This window comes from Octopus sinensis, linkage group LG1, assembly GCF_006345805.1.
Source record: "Octopus sinensis linkage group LG1, ASM634580v1, whole genome shotgun sequence".
NCBI classification, from domain to species: Eukaryota; Metazoa; Mollusca; class Cephalopoda; order Octopoda; family Octopodidae; genus Octopus; species Octopus sinensis.
The window spans coordinates 194,436,666-194,459,107 of record NC_042997.1 but is presented as its reverse complement, the minus strand read 5'-3'; the positions used below and the strand labels follow the sequence as shown (position 1 = coordinate 194,459,107).

The 22,442-nt window shown below is 40.1% G+C and overlaps 1 protein-coding gene across 2 annotated transcripts in view; it reads right to left on the bottom strand.

Moving 5' to 3' along the window:
* Positions 1–15,353: 15,353 nt before the first annotated feature.
* Positions 15,354–22,442, bottom strand: part of LOC115219694 — a 61,257-nt gene continuing 54,168 nt past the window's right edge. For both annotated transcript variants that reach the window (XM_029789872.2, XM_036508088.1), the window contains 4 exons: positions 21,511–21,601; positions 19,823–19,915; positions 18,777–18,838; positions 15,354–15,707 (listed from right to left, as the gene is read on the bottom strand). In XM_029789872.2, the coding sequence (XP_029645732.2) occupies positions 15,704–15,707; positions 18,777–18,838; positions 19,823–19,915; positions 21,511–21,601 (250 nt within the window). In that variant the 3' untranslated portion in view covers positions 15,354–15,703. The remainder of the gene's footprint in view (positions 15,708–18,776; positions 18,839–19,822; positions 19,916–21,510; positions 21,602–22,442) is intronic.

Below are 22,442 nucleotides of genomic sequence, written 5' to 3'. Positions count from 1 at the left end.
TCAAGTAAAAACCTTCAAGGTGGTGCTCCAGCATGGCCACAGTCCATTGACTGAAACAAGTAAAAGATAAAAGATATACTGGGGTTGATTTGTTCAAGTAAAAACCTTCAAGGTGGTGCTCCAGCATGGCCACAGTCCATTGACTGAAACAAGTAAAAGATAAAAGATATACTGGGGTTGATTTGTTCAAGTAAAAACCTTCAAGGTGGTGCCCCAGCATGGCCACAGTCCATTGACTGAAACAAGTAAAAGATAAAAGATATACTGGGGTTGATTTGTTCAAGTAAAAACCTTCAAGGTGGTGCTCCAGCATGGCCACAGTCCATTGACTGAAACAAGTAAAAGATAAAAGATATACTGGGGTTGATTTGTTCAAGTAAAAACCTTCAAGGTGGTGCTCCAGCATGGCCACAGTCCATTGACTGAAACAAGTAAAAGATAAAAGATATACTGGGGTTGATTTGTTCAAGTAAAAACCTTCAAGGTGGTGCTCCAGCATGGCCACAGTCCATTGACTGAAACAAGTAAAAGATAAAAGATATACTGGGGTTGATTTGTTCAAGTAAAAACCTTCAAGGTGGTGCTCCAGCATGGCCACAGTCCATTGACTGAAACAAGTAAAAGATAAAAGATATACTGGGGTTGATTTGTTCAAGTAAAAACCTTCAAGGTGGTGCTCCAGCATGGCCACAGTCCATTGACTGAAACAAGTAAAAGATAAAAGATATACTGGGGTTGATTTGTTCAAGTAAAAACCTTCAAGGTGGTGCTCCAGCATGGCCACAGTCCATTGACTGAAACAAGTAAAAGATAAAAGATATACTGGGGTTGATTTGTTCAAGTAAAAACCTTCAAGGTGGTGCTCCAGCATGGCCACAGTCCATTGACTGAAACAAGTAAAAGATAAAAGATATACTGGGGTTGATTTGTTCAAGTAAAAACCTTCAAGGTGGTGCTCCAGCATGGCCACAGTCCATTGACTGAAACAAGTAAAAGATAAAAGATATACTGGGGTTGATTTGTTCAAGTAAAAACCTTCAAGGTGGTGCTCCAGCATGGCCACAGTCCATTGACTGAAACAAGTAAAAGATAAAAGATATACTGGGGTTGATTTGTTCAAGTAAAAACCTTCAAGGTGGTGCTCCAGCATGGCCACAGTCCATTGACTGAAACAAGTAAAAGATAAAAGATATACTGGGGTTGATTTGTTCAAGTAAAAACCTTCAAGGTGGTGCTCCAGCATGGCCACAGTCCATTGACTGAAACAAGTAAAAGATAAAAGATATACTGGGGTTGATTTGTTCAAGTAAAAACCTTCAAGGTGGTGCTCCAGCATGGCCACAGTCCATTGACTGAAACAAGTAAAAGATAAAAGATATACTGGGGTTGATTTGTTCAAGTAAAAACCTTCAAGGTGGTGCTCCAGCATGGCCACAGTCCATTGACTGAAACAAGTAAAAGATAAAAGATATACTGGGGTTGATTTGTTCAAGTAAAAACCTTCAAGGTGGTGCCCAGCATGGCCACAGTCCATTGACTGAAACAAGTAAAAGATAAAAGATATACTGGGGTTGATTTGTTCAAGTAAAAACCTTCAAGGTGGTGCCCCAGCATGGCCACAGTCCATTGACTGAAACAAGTAAAAGATAAAAGATATACTGGGGTTGATTTGTTCAAGTAAAAACCTTCAAGGTGGTGCTCCAGCATGGCCACAGTCCATTGACTGAAACAAGTAAAAGATAAAAGATATACTGGGGTTGATTTGTTCAAGTAAAAACCTTCAAGGTGGTGCTCCAGCATGGCCACAGTCCATTGACTGAAACAAGTAAAAGATAAAAGATATACTGGGGTTGATTTGTTCAAGTAAAAACCTTCAAGGTGGTGCCCAGCATGGCCACAGTCCATTGACTGAAACAAGTAAAAGATAAAAGATATACTGGGGTTGATTTGTTCAAGTAAAAACCTTCAAGGTGGTGCTCCAGCATGGCCACAGTCCATTGACTGAAACAAGTAAAAGATAAAAGATATACTGGGGTTGATTTGTTCAAGTAAAAACCTTCAAGGTGGTGCTCCAGCATGGCCACAGTCCATTGACTGAAACAAGTAAAAGATAAAAGATATACTGGGGTTGATTTGTTCAAGTAAAAACCTTCAAGGTGGTGCTCCAGCATGGCCACAGTCCATTGACTGAAACAAGTAAAAGATAAAAGATATACTGGGGTTGATTTATTCAAGTAAAAACCTTCAAGGTGGTGCTCCAGCATGGCCACAGTCCATTGACTGAAACAAGTAAAAGATAAAAGATATACTGGGGTTGATTTATTCAAGTAAAAACCTTCAAGGTGGTGCTCCAGCATGGCCACAGTCCATTGACTGAAACAAGTAAAAGATAAAAGATATACTGGGGTTGATTTATTCAAGTAAAAACCTTCAAGGTGGTGCTCCAGCATGGCCACAGTCCATTGACTGAAACAAGTAAAAGATAAAAGATATACTGGGGTTGATTTATTCAAGTAAAAACCTTCAAGGTGGTGCTCCAGCATGGCCACAGTCCATTGACTGAAACAAGTAAAAGATAAAAGATATACTGGGGTTGATTTATTCAAGTAAAAACCTTCAAGGTGGTGCTCCAGCATGGCCACAGTCCATTGACTGAAACAAGTAAAAGATAAAAGATATACTGGGGTTGATTTATTCAAGTAAAAACCTTCAAGGTGGTGCTCCAGCATGGCCACAGTCCATTGACTGAAACAAGTAAAAGATAAAAGATATACTGGGGTTGATTTATTCAAGTAAAAACCTTCAAGGTGGTGCTCCAGCATGGCCACAGTCCATTCACTGAAACAAGTAAAAGATAAAAGATATACTGGGGTTGATTTATTCAAGTAAAAACCTTCAAGGTGGTGCTCCAGCATGGCCACAGTCCATTGACTGAAACAAGTAAAAGATAAAAGATATACTGGGGTTGATTTATTCAAGTAAAAACCTTCAAGGTGGTGCTCCAGCATGGCCACAGTCCATTGACTGAAACAAGTAAAAGATAAAAGATATACTGGGGTTGATTTATTCAAGTAAAAACCTTCAAGGTGGTGCCCAGCATGGCCACAGTCCATTGACTGAAACAAGTAAAAGATAAAAGATATACTGGGGTTGATTTATTCAAGTAAAAACCTTCAAGGTGGTGCCCAGCATGGCCACAGTCCATTGACTGAAACAAGTAAAAGATAAAAGATATACTGGGGTTGATTTATTCAAGTAAAAACCTTCAAGGTGGTGCTCCAGCATGGCCACAGTCCATTGACTGAAACAAGTAAAAGATAAAAGATATACTGGGGTTGATTTATTCAAGTAAAAACCTTCAAGGTGGTGCCCAGCATGGCCACAGTCCATTGACTGAAACAAGTAAAAGATAAAAGATATACTGGGGTTGATTTATTCAAGTAAAAACCTTCAAGGTGGTGCTCCAGCATGGCCACAGTCCATTGACTGAAACAAGTAAAAGATAAAAGATATACTGGGGTTGATTTGTTCAAGTAAAAACCTTCAAGGTGGTGCTCCAGCATGGCCACAGTCCATTGACTGAAACAAGTAAAAGATAAAAGATATACTGGGGTTGATTTGTTCAAGTAAAAACCTTCAAGGTGGTGCCCCAGCATGGCCACAGTCCATTGACTGAAACAAGTAAAAGATAAAAGATATACTGGGGTTGATTTATTCAAGTAAAAACCTTCAAGGTGGTGCTCCAGCATGGCCACAGTCCATTGACTGAAACAAGTAAAAGATAAAAGATATACTGGGGTTGATTTGTTCAAGTAAAAACCTTCAAGGTGGTGCTCCAGCATGGCCACAGTCCATTGACTGAAACAAGTAAAAGATAAAAGATATACTGGGGTTGATTTGTTCAAGTAAAAACCTTCAAGGTGGTGCCCCAGCATGGCCACAGTCCATTCACTGAAACAAGTAAAAGATAAAAGATATACTGGGGTTGATTTGTTCAAGTAAAAACCTTCAAGGTGGTGCCCAGCATGGCCACAGTCCATTCACTGAAACAAGTAAAAGATAAAAGATATACTGGGGTTGATTTGTTCAAGTAAAAACCTTCAAGGTGGTGCCCCAGCATGGCCACAGTCCATTCACTGAAACAAGTAAAAGATAAAAGATATACTGGGGTTGATTTGTTCAAGTAAAAACCTTCAAGGTGGTGCCCCAGCATGGCCACAGTCCATTCACTGAAACAAGTAAAAGATAAAAGATATACTGGGGTTGATTTGTTCAAGTAAAAACCTTCAAGGTGGTGCCCAGCATGGCCACAGTCCATTGACTGAAACAAGTAAAAGATAAAAGATATACTGGGGTTGATTTGTTCAAGTAAAAACCTTCAAGGTGGTGCCCCAGCATGGCCACAGTCCATTCACTGAAACAAGTAAAAGATAAAAGATATACTGGGGTTGATTTGTTCAAGTAAAAACCTTCAAGGTGGTGCCCCAGCATGGCCACAGTCCATTCACTGAAACAAGTAAAAGATAAAAGATATACTGGGGTTGATTTGTTCAAGTAAAAACCTTCAAGGTGGTGCCCCAGCATGGCCACAGTCCATTCACTGAAACAAGTAAAAGATAAAAGATATACTGGGGTTGATTTATTCAAGTAAAAACCTTCAAGGTGGTGCCCCAGCATGGCCACAGTCCATTCACTGAAACAAGTAAAAGATAAAAGATATACTGGGGTTGATTTGTTCAAGTAAAAACCTTCAAGGTGGTGCCCCAGCATGGCCACAGTCCATTCACTGAAACAAGTAAAAGATAAAAGATATACTGGGGTTGATTTGTTCAAGTAAAAACCTTCAAGGTGGTGCTCCAGCATGGCCACAGTCCATTCACTGAAACAAGTAAAAGATAAAAGATATACTGGGGTTGATTTGTTCAAGTAAAAACCTTCAAGGTGGTGCCCCAGCATGGCCACAGTCCATTCACTGAAACAAGTAAAAGATAAAAGATATACTGGGGTTGATTTGTTCAAGTAAAAACCTTCAAGGTGGTGCTCCAGCATGGCCACAGTCCATTCACTGAAACAAGTAAAAGATAAAAGATATACTGGGGTTGATTTATTCAAGTAAAAACCTTCAAGGTGGTGCTCCAGCATGGCCACAGTCCATTCACTGAAACAAGTAAAAGATAAAAGATATACTGGGGTTGATTTGTTCAAGTAAAAACCTTCAAGGTGGTGCCCCAGCATGGCCACAGTCCATTCACTGAAACAAGTAAAAGATAAAAGATATACTGGGGTTGATTTGTTCAAGTAAAAACCTTCAAGGTGGTGCCCCAGCATGGCCACAGTCCATTCACTGAAACAAGTAAAAGATAAAAGATATACTGGGGTTGATTTGTTCAAGTAAAAACCTTCAAGGTGGTGCTCCAGCATGGCCACAGTCCATTCACTGAAACAAGTAAAAGATAAAAGATATACTGGGGTTGATTTGTTCAAGTAAAAACCTTCAAGGTGGTGCTCCAGCATGGCCACAGTCCATTGACTGAAACAAGTAAAAGATAAAAGATATACTGGGGTTGATTTATTCAAGTAAAAACCTTCAAGGTGGTGCTCCAGCATGGCCACAGTCCATTCACTGAAACAAGTAAAAGATAAAAGATATACTGGGGTTGATTTGTTCAAGTAAAAACCTTCAAGGTGGTGCTCCAGCATGGCCACAGTCCATTCACTGAAACAAGTAAAAGATAAAAGATATACTGGGGTTGATTTGTTCAAGTAAAAACCTTCAAGGTGGTGCCCCAGCATGGCCACAGTCCATTGACCGAAACGAGTAAAAGATCAGAGATAAAAGGTATTTACGTTTGGAACATCGTCTGTCATAGGTCTGCTGGAGGATGACTGACCTGGGGTTAAGTACCGCCGCCGCCGTCGCCGTCGTCACCACCATCTCCCTCACCAATAACAACAACAACACGTGCACAAGTTAATATTTCATGAGATGAGGCTTAAGTTTGTTATTGTGTATCCGGAGTCAAGGCCCTGATCCAGTGAAGCGGACTGGTGGTGGGTGATGCGAAAGAAGGGTTCAAGTTAATTAAACGGCTGTCATCTCTCTCTCTCTATTCCGCGTAAAGTAATCCATCCCTGTGTGTACGTGTGTTTTTTTAATACTTCTCCGGTCAACGAAGAAAAAAAGGACTCCAACCACCACCACCATCACCACCACAAACAACAACAACAACACCATCGCCATCATCACTGCTGCCTTCCCCACCAAAAAACCCCCCATCACCACCACCACCATCGCCATCATCACTGCTGCCTTCCCCACCAAAAAAAACCCCATCACCACCACCACACCATCGCCATCATCACTGCTGCCTTCTCCACCATTGCCCCCCACCAAAAAAACCCCATCACCACCACCACCAACAACAACACCATCGCCATCATCACTGCTGCCTTCCCCACCAAAAAAACCCATCACCATCACCATATGCCTTCTCCACCATTGCCATAAACACCACCACTATCACAGCTGCCCCGCCCCCTATCGGCCACACACCAAACGTTATCGCCACCATTACGACCACTCTCCTCCCCCTCCATCATCAACATCTCGCCACTACCGCTATCACAATTATAACCAAATGCAACAGGATTTAAGCCCCCTTTGTCATTCATCATCACCTTCATATCCACCACCACCATCATCGTCTATCATCAACAGCACCATCATCATTAAATAACTCAATCACTCAAATCTCTCAGACATTTTGTCACCATTTTTTTTCTCTCTTCCTCTCTGTCTATGTCTCTCCAATTCTCTCTCTATGTTACTCCCTCCCTCGCTCTCTCTCTATCTACTCCTTACTCTTTTACTTGTTTCATTCATTTGACTGCGGCCATGCTGGAGCACCGCCTTTAGTCGAGCAACTCGACCCCGGGACTTATTCTTTGTAGGCGCAGGAGTGACTGTGTGGTAAGTAACTGGCTTACCAACCACATGGTTCCGAGTTCAGTCCCACAGCGTGGCACCTTGCGTGTCTTCTACTATTGTCACAGGCCGACCAAAGCCTTATGAGTGGATTTGGTAGACGAAAACTGAAAGAAACCCGTCGTATATAGTGTGTGTGTTTGTGTGTCTGTGTTTGTCTCCCACCATCGCTTGACAGCCGATGTCGGTGTGTTTACGTCCCCGTAACATAGCGGTTCAGCAAAGAGACCGATAACACAAGTACTAGGCTTACAAAGAATAAGTCCAGGGGTTGCTTTGCTCGACTATAGGCGGTACTACAGCATGGCCGCAATCAAATGACTCAAACAAATAAAAGAATATATATATATCTCTATATATAAAACTCTAGTTGTGTGAGTGTCTGTCTCCTACGATTTAAATTCCTAACTACTCCCACATTTTGCGGTGCAGTTTAACCAAATTCGGGTATCTTATAGTCGTGATTAATATCGAGCCCGTCTGGCTATTAGCGCGCGTCTACGATGAGTCTACGATTCTAAAAATAATTTAACATCATTTTTTATTCCATTTTAATGCATAATTTTTCGTGTGTCGATGGCGGCGGAGTTGGCGTCCATGGTCACACCTGCGCCTGTTTGCTTCTCCCCCTTCTTCCCTCCCTCGTGAAGCTGTGGGGAAGGGAGTTTAAGGAAATCAACGTCGTAATGCGTTGTCAAGGAGACCAGCGTTCTTTTAGAACAACGACTTCATGGCTTGAAGACACCAAAACAGAAATGGCTAAGAAAGCCCGAATTGGCATCTATAAGGGAAGTAACTCTCTAAAAATGCTTATATAGTTATTTCCCTTACAAACCCGAGCAACGCCGGGCGATACTGCTAGTCTATCTATATATATAAAAGTGAAGTTGTGTGAGTGTCTGTCTCCTACGATTTAGATTCCTAACTACTCCCACATTTTGCGGTGCAGTTTAACCAAATTCGGGTATCTTATAGTCGTGATTCATATCGAGCCCGTCTGGCTATTAGCGCGCGTCTACGATGAGTCTACGATTTTAAAAATAATTTACCATAATTTTTTTCCATTTTAACGCATATTTTTTCGTGTGTCGATGGCGGCGGAGTTGGCGTCCATGCTCACACCTGCACCTGTGTTGCTTCTCCCCCTTCTTCCCTCCCTCGTGAAGCTGTGGGGAAGGGAGTGTAAGGAAATCAACGTCGTAAAGCGTTGTCAAGGAGACCAGCGTTCTTTTAGAACAACGACTTCATGGCTTGTAGTCGCCAAAACAGAAATCACTAAAAAAGTTGAAACAGATCCACAAAAATGGCAAAAACCCCACACAGAGCAGGTTTCCTGTGCAAACAATTTGCACAACCGAATGTTTTAGTTGTTGCACAAATCTTTATATATAAAAGTGAAGTTGTGTGTCTGTCTCCTACGATTTAGATTCCTAACTACTCCCACATTTTGCGGTGCAGTTTAACCAAAACCGGGTATCTTATAGTCGTGATTCATATCGAGCCCTTCTGGATATTAGCGCGCGTCTACGATGAGTCTACGATTTAAAAATAATTTACCATTCATTTTTTTCCATTTTCATGCATATTTTTTTAAAGGGAAGTAACTCTCTAAAAATGTCTACGATGAGTCAACGATTTAAAAAAAATTACCATCATATTTTTTTCCATTTTTAATGCATTTTTTTGCTATTTTTTGGCTATAACTCTCTAAAAATGCTGTATAGTTATTTCCCTTACAAAACCCGAGCAACGCCGGGCGATACTGCTAGTATATATATATATATATATATTATATATATATGTCTATTACCCTTTCCTCCTCTCTTTCTATCTGCCCTCTCTTCATATCCACCCCTCCATATCCATCTGGAAGTTTTCCAGAGGGGGCTGGGTATGTGTGAACGAAAGTTCAATGGTATTAAGACTAACGAAATAAAAGCAGAAACTGGAAGAGATATGCAGGGAGGGAGACAGAGAAAGAAGGAGGGTTGTAATGAAGGGTATGTTATGGTCGACAGGGTAGAGCAGAACTGAGGGTGGAAACATCTGGAAAACATTATTCCCGATCTGCGTCAGTATATGCGTATAACCTATCTATCTATACACAGACATATACACACGCACTCCAAACACACATACATACACACACATAAATATACACACAACACACATATATATGCATACATACGTACAGACCATACACACGTATTATGTGTGTGTGTGTACGTGTGTATACATACGTGAGTACACACACAAGCATTCGCGCACACATATTTAAATCTATATGTAAATGTATACACATACATATATACAAACATACTTATATGTGTGTGTCTGTGTATATGTTTGTGTATGTATACACACACACATACACAATACATACATACATACATACATACGTGTGTATATGGTCATGTATACATGCATGCGCACGCATGTATGTTTGCGTGTGAACATATGTAAAAAAAAAATTAATATTTCCTTTTTCTGTCGGAAGTTATACACCATTCAAGAAATATTGAATGAAGTGTTAACCAGTTTCATCTTGTTCACTAAACAGATGTAAATATTTATCTTTTTTCATTAGTGTTTAATAAACATTTATAGTTTTTAATTAGTATTTAATATTTCTTGCAGGCGGTGAGCTGGCAGACACGTTAGCACGCCGGGCGAAATGTACGTTCTGAGTTCAAATTCCGCCGAGGTCGACTTTGCCTTTCATCCTTTCGGGGTCTATTAAATAAGTACCAGTTACGCACTTAATCCGTTTGTCCTCTCTGTGTTTAGTCCCTTGTGGGTAGTAAAGAAATAGGTATTTCGTCTGCCACTACGTTCTGAGTTCAAATTCCGCCGAGGTCATCCTTTCGGGGTCGATAAATTAAGTACCAGTTGAGTACTGGGGTCGATCTAATCGACTGGCCTCCTCCCCCAAAATCTCAGGCCTTGTGTCTAGAGTAGAAAAAAATATTTCTTGCATTTCCTACAACACTGCAATCATTTTTAATAACGGTAAGTTTACACTTACCAAAATTTACCTTAATAACTACTTGACAATGTCTGTAGCTAACCTGAAACGTCGTCATATGCAAAGTATCTTTTGAAGGTATAGAAAATTCTTAGGTACATCTCATTGACAAGAGTCAAAAAACTCGAAACATCGATGTCTGAGATTCCTAGCAGATGACGACACTGAACGAACTGGGTGTTTTTACACATTTTTACTATAGGAGAGATTGTTTCTTCACGGGTAACTGCAGTGTATTTGCCTTTTAGCGGTTGAAATATGTGACAAACATATTTCAACTAACCTAAATTCTGCTTATATATATATATATATGTATAGGCGTAGCTTGCTTACCAACCACATGGTTCCGGGTTCAGTTCCACTGCGTGGCACCTTGGGCAAGTGTCTTCTACTAGGGCCTCGGGCCGACCAAAGCCTTGTGGGTGGATTTGGTTGACGGAAACTGAAAGAAGCCCGTCGTATATATATATATATATATATGTACGTGAGTGTATGTGTTTGTTCCCCCAACATCGCTTGACAACCGAGGCTGGTGTGTTTACGTCCCCGTAACTTAGCGGTTCAGTCAAAGAGATCGATAGAATAAGTACTAGGCTTACAAAGAATAAGTCCTGGGGTCGATTTGCTCGACTAAAGGCGGTGCTCCAGCATGGCCACAGTCAAATGACTGAAACAAGTAAATATACATAAGATACAGACAAGTATATGCATAGACATATACATACATACATACACAAATATAGGACAGTCTTCTGCACTTTCCAGTTACAAGGATTGGTCAACTTAAAGGTATAATAGAGGATACTTACCCAAGTTGTCGCGTGGAGGAATCGAAACTAGGACCATGTAGTTATGAAACAAACCTCTTAGCTACACGAGCATGGGATTTTAGACACAAAAAAACTCTTTTAAATTTTGAAGACTCCATATTGTATTTACAAACGAGATAAAACAAGTACTCAATATACATTGTAGAGTTCATGAATTTATTCTTATTTCACTTTCTGTGGAAAGTGGAAACACCAAAACTCCGAGTAGCGATATTGAGAAAACCCAGATTCTGATAAATGGACACTGCTTTGTATACGTGAAAGTTTGTCTGTCTGTCTCTCTCACACACACATTTGTGTGTGTGTGAAAGAGCCATTACTGGCTCTGAAACAGGTGGGAAGAGTTGAATGAATTGGAAATCAGGAGATAGACATTGGTTGGCCGTCACTATTGACTCGTTAAATGGAAGACTTCGTGGTTTAGATAGGAAACGTCCGATGAATGTCGGATAACACTCGATTACTCTTTGTAGCCAGAAGTACAGACATAAGTGTGTGAGCATCTACTGTTGATGTCATCTAACAGAATGTATTTGTCTGTCTATATGTATTACCTTAGCGAAGGCAGAGGTATTGTTTTCAGTCATGTTAGTTTGTCCGTGGACAAGATATCTCAAGAACTGCTGGATAGATTCGGATGAAACTTTCAGGAATCTTTCGCCTCGTGACTGGCATGAACTGATTTGAGATCGATCCGGTACCAGACAAAGATTCTAGATAATTTTCCCCGTTTTTTACTTAACTTTTGAGAGCGGCCGGGTTCATTTTTAGTATTCTCGTTTGTGAGAGCAGTCGAGTTTATTTCAGATATTCTCATTGGAAAGACTTCCGTCCCAAACCCTCAATATCTCCGATTTTTTTTTTCCAGAAACCCACGTTGTAAAGAATATTAGTTGAGGATAAAGCAGCCAGTTGGCAGACACGTTAGCACGCCGGGCGAAATGTTTAGCGTTAGCGGTGTTTCGTCTGCCGTTACGTTCTAAGTTCAAATTCCGCCGAGGTCGACTCTGCCTTTCATCGTTCCGGGGTCGATTAAATAAGTACCAGTTTACGCGCTGGAGTCGATGCAATCGACTTAATCCCTTTGTCTGTCCCCTCTATGTTTAGCCCCTTGTGGGCAATAAAGAAATAAATATTAGTTGTGGGTGAACCGAAACGTCGTCTGTTTCATTGATACTTCGGTGTATTTTTGCCTGTGTGTGAGAATCCTTCAGGCAATATTCAATGTTACGCTTGTGCAGAGTATTTTACCTTTTATATTCACAGAGTAATAAATCCGAAACTATTTTGACTGATGTCCGTATATATTTTAATTTTTATGTTGACTTTCATGTTACGATCGATACTCTCTCTCTTTCTTGCACACACCTACGCACGCACGCACGAAAGAAAGAGATAGAGAATAGAGAGAAAGAAATAGATAGGTAGAGAGAGAGAGAGGAGAGAGAGAGAAGACAAAGAAAGAGCTTCACGTCGTCTCCCGACATGCTTGAAATAGCTGCTACCCCTGTCCTCAAATCAGAGCCTCTCAAACACTTAATGATGCAGTATTTATTTGATACACACTACATAAAAATGCCAGGATAATCATGACAAGATCGTCTTTGTTTGCCTAGTCAGGTTTGACCCAGGGCTAAACAACAAAACACCAATACTCTGAGAGATATATACACAACATAGCCGGGTCAGATTGAAAAGATCCTAATTTTATATTTATTTGGTACTAGCAGTATCGCCCGGCGTTGCTCGGGTTTGTAAGGGAAATAACTATATAAGCATTTTTAGAGATGTAAAGTATAATAGCCATCTCAATATGGCTAACCACAAAGGGGGGTGTTACTGTAGCTTTTTAAGTTCTGAGATTTAATAATACATTTTTAGAGAGTTAATTCCCTTATATAATAGCAAAAAAAAATGCATTAAAAATGGGAAAAAACGATGGTAAATTTTTTTTAAATCGTTGACTCATCATAGACGTGCGCTAATACCCAGAAGGGCTCGATATGACTCACGACTATAAGATACCCGGTTTTGGTTACACTGTACCGCAAAATGTGGGAGTAGTTAGGAATCTAAATCGTAGGAGACAGACAGCACGCAACCTCACTTTTATATATAAAGATATATAGAGTACGAGGATGTGTATGTGTGTGTGTGTATACATATATATATATATGTGTGTGTGTGTGTGTGTGTGTTTTTATGTGTATATGAGAAGCAGGAGTATTATGTATGTATGTATGTATGTATGAAAATTACAAGCTCCTTCAAATGAGTTTTCTAATAGAAGTTCATACAGAGCAAAGTTTATGCCGTTGTTTGATAAGTTCAATGGCCGCGAGGAGAAAAGATTCTAACTTTTGCTCTGTGTGTGTGAGTGTGTGTGTGTGTGCGCGTGCTAGTGTATGTGTGAGAGTGAATGCGTGTGTTGTGTGTGAACGTATTTTATGTGATGGGGAGGGGGGAGTGTTGTCCTTCTTGTAAGAGCGGAGCACGAAAGAGAAAGGGGTGTTGTTGGTGCCTCGATTGTCAACAAGTAGTGATGAAGTGGGGGGATTGAGTGGGGGAAGGTCGGAAATCTGAGGGACGGAGGAGCATAAACTGGAATTTGAGAGGGACGTTAAAAAAAAATATCAATACCTCAGACCGGGTAGAAGGAGGAGGTGAAGAAAGCATGAAGTGGTGAAAGATGAGTGGTGAAGGAGAGGTGGTGGTGGTGATTTTGCTTTATCTTTATGTAAGCTGATATCCAGGACAACAGCAATTGAGTGGGTCCTTGATGGAGTGAAGTTTTCGGCACATAACGCCGCCGCCGCTACCGCCCACATTATTAAAGGCGGCGAACTGGCAGAAACGTTAGCATACCGGGCGAAATGCGTAGCCGTATTTCGTCTGCCGTTACGTTCTGGGTTCAAATTCCGCCGAGGTCGACTTTGCCTTTCATCCTTTCGGGGTCGATAAATTACGCACTGGAGTCGATGTAATCGACTTAATCCCTTTGTCTGTCCTTGTTTGTCCCCTTGTGGGTAGTAAAGAGATATATTATTAATATTACAGGGTCCTGTGCTTCCTTCAACTTTCCACTCACCCTCTACTAACGATAACGGAACCAAATTAGGAGACCGCTATGCGGTCGCTGAGCTTGCCAGAAATAGCAGACAAATCCCCTTTAAATCACATCTTATCGTCTGAAAAGACGAAGGATATGTGGCCCTGAATTGCATACAAATAGAAGCAGAAAATAATAATACTTTGAGTTGACCAGGGATTAAACAATAATAGAAATAAAGTATGGCTGTGTGTTAAGAAGCTTGCTTCCCATTAACATGGTTCCGGGTTCAGTCCCACTGCGTGGCACCTTGGGCAATTGCCTTCTACTATAGCCTCGGGCCAAGCAAAACCTTGTGAATGGATGTGGTTGGTGGAAACTGAGAGAAGCCAACTCCTTATTCATGCACCATGAGCAAGCCTCTACCTTTCCATTTACATTCACAGCCTTGTACTTTGAGAGTATGTCATGGCAAATCACTACCATCACTCTCTCTCTCTCTCTCTCTCTGACTGGGGGAACCATATATCTCTTCTACAGCAATACACCTGTCTCTGCTCCTCTACCAGTGGCGGCTCGTAGATAAAATTAATGAGGGGTGCTGCTTCAGAAAATTTTTAGCTGTTGTTTTAATATTGTGTAACAGGAAACAAAACATATAAAAAGAAAATTTATACATAAATTTGATCCAGTTTTATATTTAAGAGATGAGGAATTATGTACATTATTTACAATCGACAGATATTTGTCCTCATCTTGTTTGCAGTTAACACAACGTTTCGGCTGATATACCCTCCAGCCTTGGCGGTGAGCTGGCAGAAACATTAGCACGCTGGGCGAAATGCGTAGCCGTATTTCGTCTGCCGTTACGTTCTGAGTTCAAATTCCGCCGAGGTCAACTTTGCCTTTCATCCTTTCGGGGTCGATAAATAAAGTACCAGTTACGCACTGGGGTCGATGTAATCGACTTAATCCCTTTGTCTGTCCTTGTTTGTCCCCTCTATGTTTAGCCCCTTGTGGGCAGTAAAGAAATATATACCCTCCAGCCTAGTACTTATTCTTGAACGGCTGCTGCTGCTGCTGATGTTGTTGTTGTTTTGCCTAAGGGCAGCAAAGATCAAACAGGTCTATGATCAAAGGTATCCTTGCTATGATTAAATTATTCCGGGGGCTGCTGAAAAGTTCCTGGTTTTGGATAAAAGAAAATACAGAAGGATCAGTTAATTATGATTTTAGTCCATATTCCCCTCCCAGATTCATACACTCATTGCAACAGTCCTTCACGTTTTCTGAGCCCTGTAAAAGAACTCAGAAGGTTGGGCCTTCAACAAGGTATTTCACAATACCCTTAAAGCAAAGAACTTTTCAGCACCCCCTTGTATTGAGTCTGTTATAGAGGAGGAGAGGAGATGATTAAGATCTTCTGATCTAAAAATTACAAACTTGAAATATTCTGATATCACCAGTTTATTGAGATCAGATATCACGCTTTGTATTTAGGACAACCATGTGATATCCAGGTTATGTTTGCAAAGTCCTATGATGTGTTCCAGTCATGACCATCCTGTTCTGTTGTATATCTAGGATTACATTCTTCAAAGTGTTATAATACATTTTTAAAAATATAAGGCGTAATTTGAGGGAGATTTGAGGACTATTTCTATCAGCTTGAATGACGACCATGTATTGCCTTCTCTGTTGACTCACGATACACAACTCATAATTCCTGGTGGTTGTCACAAATGGATTCAATTCCGGTTCTCAAGTATTCAGGTTTAACTCTCTCTTTTTTTTCTCATATCTTTGATTTAGGTTTAACTGTAAAGATAAATACAGGTAACATTTATTCACTTAAAATAAATTACCTTTGAAATTTAAAAACACTTGAAGAAAGATTACAAACTCCTCCTCCTCATCATCATCATAGTCATCGTCAACGTCATTGTCATCATCATTATTTAACATAGGCGTAGGAGTAGCTGTGTGGTAAGTAGCTTGCTTACAAACCATATGGTTTCGGGTTCAGTCCCACTGCATGGCACCTCAGGCCGACCAAAGCCTTGTGAGTGGATTTGGTTGACGGAAACTGAAAGAAGCCCGTCGTATATATGTATGTGTGTGTCTGTGTTTGCCCCCCCAACATCACTTGACAACCGATGCTGGTGTGTTTACGTCCCCATAACTTAGCAGTTCAGCAAAAGAGACTGATATAATAAGTACTAGGCTTACAAAGAATAAGTCCTGGGGTTGATTTGCTCGACTAAAGGCGGTGCTCAAGCATGGCCACAGTCAAATGACTGAAACAAGTAAAAGAGTAAAAGAGTATCTATTCTCCATGCAGGCATGGGTTGGATGGTTTGACAGGAGCTGGCCAGCTGCAGAGCTTAGTAGTAGTAGTAGTAGTAGTAGTAGTAATGAGGATATTGTAAATGGCGAGGGTGTCACCATCCTTTGGAACTTCTCAATACAAACAGACATTGTGATCAATGACTACAACAGAGGAACTCATCTGTTAATAAATATGTCTCAAGAAAAGAATACGAAAAGCTATCTCACTATAAAGATCTGCAAATTGATATCACAAAAATGTGGAAGCTTAGTACTACAATATTACCAGTAGTAATTAGTGTGTTGGGAATGATAAAGAAGGGAGCTGAGAAGTATATTAAGCAACTCCCTGGTAACTGCAATCTCCGTGAACTACAAATGATAACCTTGATGGGTACAGCCCATGTACTAGGGAAAGCACTCTTCATCTAAAATGGAATAAATGTGGTGTTAGTTTTAGCATGCATAGCAAAACAAAAGTACCCTTGCTACTCTTGGCCTCTAGAGGATGCCTGGTACTAAGGCAGCTGAAATATAGTTTTAATGAGAGGAAACCATAAATAATGATAATATCAGCAAACCCCAGAAGGGGTCACCGAAAATGAGAATTGCAAAATCCTGTGAGATACAATGATCCGGTGGGATCACCTGACCAGACATTGTTGTGGGGAATAAAAAAGAAAGAACATGTGACAACAGGATCAATGTGAAAGAAGAAGAAAAAAATTACCAACTTTGACTATTTGAAATGGGAAATACAAAGGTTGTGGTCAATGAGGAGGGTAGACGTGATACCAATAGTAATTGGTGCACTTGGAAGTATCAACACTCAAGTACCAACATGGTTGAAAAAGATTGGTGCAAGTGTGAAGGTAGAACACCTACAAAAATCAGCATTGCTTGGAACTGCAATAATTTTTTGCAGGGTTCTTGAAGCATGACCGGTAAACAATTGTCACCTTAGTCTGCTGGCTGTGGACAGCTAACTCTTTCCATCATACCCAGCAAAATAAGCTATGAGTTTTCATCACATAATAATAATAATAATAATAATAATAATAATAATAATAATAATAATATTATTATTATTATTATTATTATTAAAAAAAAATATTCAGACAAATACATAACAAAAACACCAGGACTTACAAACACATATAACATACAGAAAATTGCACTACTAGGCACTGCACACATCCTACGCAGAACACTTTCCATACAATAACCATCAGAGCATCACAACAAATCACAGCACATACCCAAGGCACACAGAGCTGCGCTTGGTAGTGAAGTGAAAGCACGCTATAAAAGATATACTACTGAATCAAAATAATAATAATAATAATAATATTAATAATAATAATAATAATCCTTTCTACTATAGGCACAAGGCCTGAAATTTTGGGGGAGTGGGCTAGTCGATTAGATCAACCTCATTATGCAACCGGTACTTAATTTATCGACCTCGAAAGGATGAAAGGCAAAGTCGACCTCGGCAGAGTTTGAATTCAGAACATAGCAACGGATGAAATACTGCTAAGCATTTCGGCCAGTGGTCTAACGATTCTGTCTAACGATTCTGCCAGCCCGCCACCTTATTATTATTATTATTATTATTATTATTATTATTATTATTAATAATAATAATAATAATAATAATAATAATAATAATAATAATAATAATGATGATAATATTAATAATAATAATAATATTAATAATAATAATAATAATAATAATATTAATGATAATAATAATAATAATAATGGTTTCAAATTTTGGCACAAGACCGGCAATTCCGGGTGGGGGTTGGAGGGAACTAGTCGATTACATTGACCCCAGTGTTTCACTGGTACTTAATTTATCAACTCCAAAAGGATGAAAGGTAAAGTCGACCTCGGCAGAATTTGAACCGAGAACATAAGGACAAGCGCAAAATACCACTAATCATTTCATCCAGCGTGCTAACGATTCTGCCAGCTCACCACCTTAATAATAATGATGATGACGACAAGGAAGAAGGAGGAGGAGGAGAAGAAGGGGGAGGAGGAGGAGGAGGAGAAGAAGGAGAAGAAGAGAGAAGAGAGAGAGAAGAAGAAGAAGAAGAAGAAGAGAAAGAAGGAGAAGAAGAAGAAGAAAGAGAAGAAGAAGAAAGAAGAAGAAGAAGAAGAAGAAGAAGAAAGAAGAAGAGAAGAAGAAGAAAAAAGAAGAAGAAAGAAGAGAAGAGAAAAGAAGAGAAGAAGAAAGAAGAAGAAAGAAAGAAGGAAAAGAGAAGAAGAAGAAGAAGAAGGAAGGAAGAAGAAGAAGAAGAAGAAGAAGAAGAAGAAGAAGAAGAAGAAGAAGAAGAAGAAGAGAGAAGAAAGAAGAAAGAAGAAGAAGAAGAAGAAGAAGAAGAAAGAAGAAGAAGAAGAAGAAGAAGAAGAAGAAGAAGAAGAAGAAGAAGAAGAAGAAGAAGAAGAAGAAGAAGAAGAAGAAGAAAATAAATAAGAGGTATAAAGAATGTTTCATCAAATGACATATTAACTAGATTACTAAAATAGGAAAAAAAAATGATAGCATACCAGGTTCTTGCAGAAGAAGGATTTGTATTTTCAGCATGATCCCTCGTGGAATCAGGAAATTTCTGGAAAGAAAGATTGTCCCAATTTAAATTCTTGAGATATAGATAATAAGAATAGACCAATGATGGTAAATGTGTCAAAATTTTAATTTGTTTATTAATTCTGTTATGGGAATGTAATCATCATCATCATCATCATCATCGTTTAATGTTCGCTTTCCATGTTAGTATGGGTTGGACGATTTCGCTAAGCTCTGGTTAACCAGATGGCTGCACCACATTCCAATCTGATCTAGCAGAGTTTCTACAGCTGGATGCCCTTCTTAATGCCAACCACTCTTAAAGTGTAGTGGGTGCTTTTACATGCCACTGGCACGAGGGCCAGTCAGGCGGTACTGGCAATGGCCACGCTCAAATGGTGCTTTTTATGTGCTACCTGCACTGGCAATGACCTCGCTCGAATGTTTTCTCATGTGTCACCGGCACAAGTGCCAGTAAGGTGACACAGGTAATGATCATGCTTGAATGATTCTTTTTATGTGTCATGGGCATGGAAACCAGTTAGCTGCTCTCGCAATGATCACGCCTGGATGGTACTCTTAGTGCTCCACTAGCATGGATGCCAGTCATCGAATTTGATTTCAATTTCGATTTCACTCTTCGCGAGCAGAGTTTAGTGTCCAATGAAGGAAAGGTATGCATAAGTGGGATGGTTACACCCCTGGCATAGGCCACAGGTTATGGTCTTACTTGGATTACCGCGACTTCTCAAGCACAGCATATTTCCAGTTCTGGTGCCATAAGAAAAGCTCCCAATACACTCTATAAATTGGTTGGCATTAGAAAAAGCATCCAACCATAAAAACCATGCCAAAGCAGACATCAGCACATAACAAAGTCCTCAGACCTGTTGGATCTTAGCTAAACCCATGCCAGCAGAGAAGATAGACGTTAAGAGATAATGATGATGTTGATAATGATTATAATGATGATGATCCCTTGACATATTTAGTTGATATAAAACCTCTAAGGTACATCTCTACTCACAAGACTTAGTTCCCTGAGGGTTTGTAATTCTGCATTGAGTTCAGCTATTTTAATTGCTGCATCCTGTGAACATGTTTTGTGATCTGCTATCTCCTGAAGAAAAAAAAAATTAATTTGCAATTAATAAATTAGTTGGTAATTCATAACATATTTCATCATTTAATTTCTTCCCCATCTTTGTAACTAAGCCTAATTTCAGCAAAAAGCAAATTCAAAAAACATCAATTTGAAATATCAGGCACAGGTGTGGGTGTGTGGTTAAGAAGCTGGCTTCCCAACCATGTGGTCCTTGGTTCAATCCCATTGTGCAATACTGAGGTAAGTGTCTTCTATTATAGCCCAGGACTGACCAAAGACTTTTGAATGGATTTGGAAGACAGAAACTGAAAGAAGACCACTGTATGCATGCATGAATGAATGAATGAATGAATGAATGAATCCATCCTTCCTTCCTTCCTTGTCGGGACATTATGTGATGGTCATAAATGAGCATCAGCATCGTACAAGTGAGTTTGTTTCTTTCCAGTCTTCCATGAAAAACATGTCTAGTCATGGTGAAAATATTACCATAGATGGAAACTGATGAGGGTCAGTGACAGGAAGGGCATCCAGCTGTAGGAAGTCTGCCTCAAAAAATTCTGTCTGATCCATGCAAGCAAGGAAAAGTGGACATTAAATGATGATGAGAATGGTCACTCAGTGAGGAGTGAGGTGGGGTTAAAATAGAGATTACTCAGTTGAGATTTGAACTCAGGACATCTTTATATATAAAATTGAAGTTGTGTGTGTGAGACTCTGTCTCCTCCGATTTAGATTCCTAACTACTCCCACATTTTGTGGTGCAGTTTAACCAAAAGCGGGTATCTTATAGTCGTCATTCATATTGAGCCCTTCTGGGTATTAGTGCGTGTCTACGATGAGCCTACGATTTAAAAAAAATTTACCATCATTTTTTCCGCATTTTTAATGATTTTTGCTCGGGTTATATAAGGGAAGTAACTCTCTAAAAATGCTTATATAGTTATTTCCCTTACAAACCCAAGCAACGCCGGGTGATACTGCTAGTAATGTAATAAAACTAGATGCATTAATGCCTTCTGTTTCTACCATCTTCCTCATGTATTGGTTTCAGTCATTGACCTATAGCTATGCTGAGGCACAGCTTTAACCGTTTGACCATTTAAACCAGCCACATCCAGTCCTTACATTTTAGTTGTTTTATCTTCAAACCAGCCAGAGCCAGCCTCTCACGCCTACCCCACAATGTCATTCGAAAAGTAAACAGCCACCATCATCAAAATCTAGAAGCTGTGAGATAATGCAGGATTAATTCAAAACAGCACGACTAAATAAGATGGCGGTGGTGATGATGGTGGTAGTGGAGGTGGTAATGATGATGATGATGGTGGTGATGATGATGAAAATGATGATGGTGGTGGTGGTGGTAGTGTTGTTGATGATGATGATTATAATGAAGATGATGATAATGGCAACACTGAAGGTGATGTTGATGATGACAATGTGCCTATCATGATAGCTTACTAGAAAGCCATAACATCATGGCACATGTCTGCTGGAACAGAACGGACCAAGGGCCTTACAACAACAACAACAGCATCATCATAAACAACAACAACAATAACAACACATATCAATAAAATGCAATAATTTAAATAAAAAACACTGACTTTATTTAGTTTCTCTTGTAAACTGTTCTGTTCTCTCAGCATCAGTTGTTTCTCGTTTCTAGATTGTTCCAGGATTTCTTCTAATTGTTGCCTGAAGAAAATCAGAAACATTGGATGGATGGATGGACGGACGGACGGACAGAAGAAGAAGAAGAAGAAAGAGAAGAAGGAAAAGAAGAAGAAGGAGAAGACTAAGAAGAGGAAGAAGAAGAAGAAAGAGAAGGAGAAGAAGAAGAATAAGAAGACGAAGAAGAAGAGGATGAAGAAGAAGAGAATAATAATAATAATAATAAGAATAAGAGAGGAGGAAGAAGGAGAAAAAGCAGCAGCAGCAACAACAACAACAGTGATGATGACTATGGCAGCAAAACCATTAATAACAACTGTAACAGCAGCAACAACAACAGCAACTGCAGCAGTAAGTGGAGGCGCAATGGCCCAATGGTTAGGGCAGCGGACTCGCAGTCGGAGGATCGCAGTTTCGATTCCCACGCTGGGCGTTGTGTGTGTTTATTGAGCGAAAACACCTAAAGTCCCACAAGGCTCCGGCATGGGGTGGTGGCAACCCCTGTTGTACTCTTTCGCTCCAACTTTCTCTCACTCTTTCTTCTTGTTTCTTGTCTCCGACTTCCTACGCAACCGCTGAGCCTGGATGTGCATTCATCCATCTGTCGATGCTCTCGGTATCGGGGGGCGTTGACCTGCTTTCTCTTCTGCGGGTCTTACAAATAGCAAAGGACCACGTTTCGGACTTCTCCCACTACATACAATCATGAGGCGCGATCTTGCGAGCTCTGGGACGAAGACCGCTTTGCTCAACAAACAAACAGCAGCAGCAGCAATCCAAGAATTTGACCTGGAGATCTCCATTTCCAGCGACTTCGAGGGCCACCTCTCAGTGGTGTCGGGCGTCTACGAAGAGCCCTCGACTA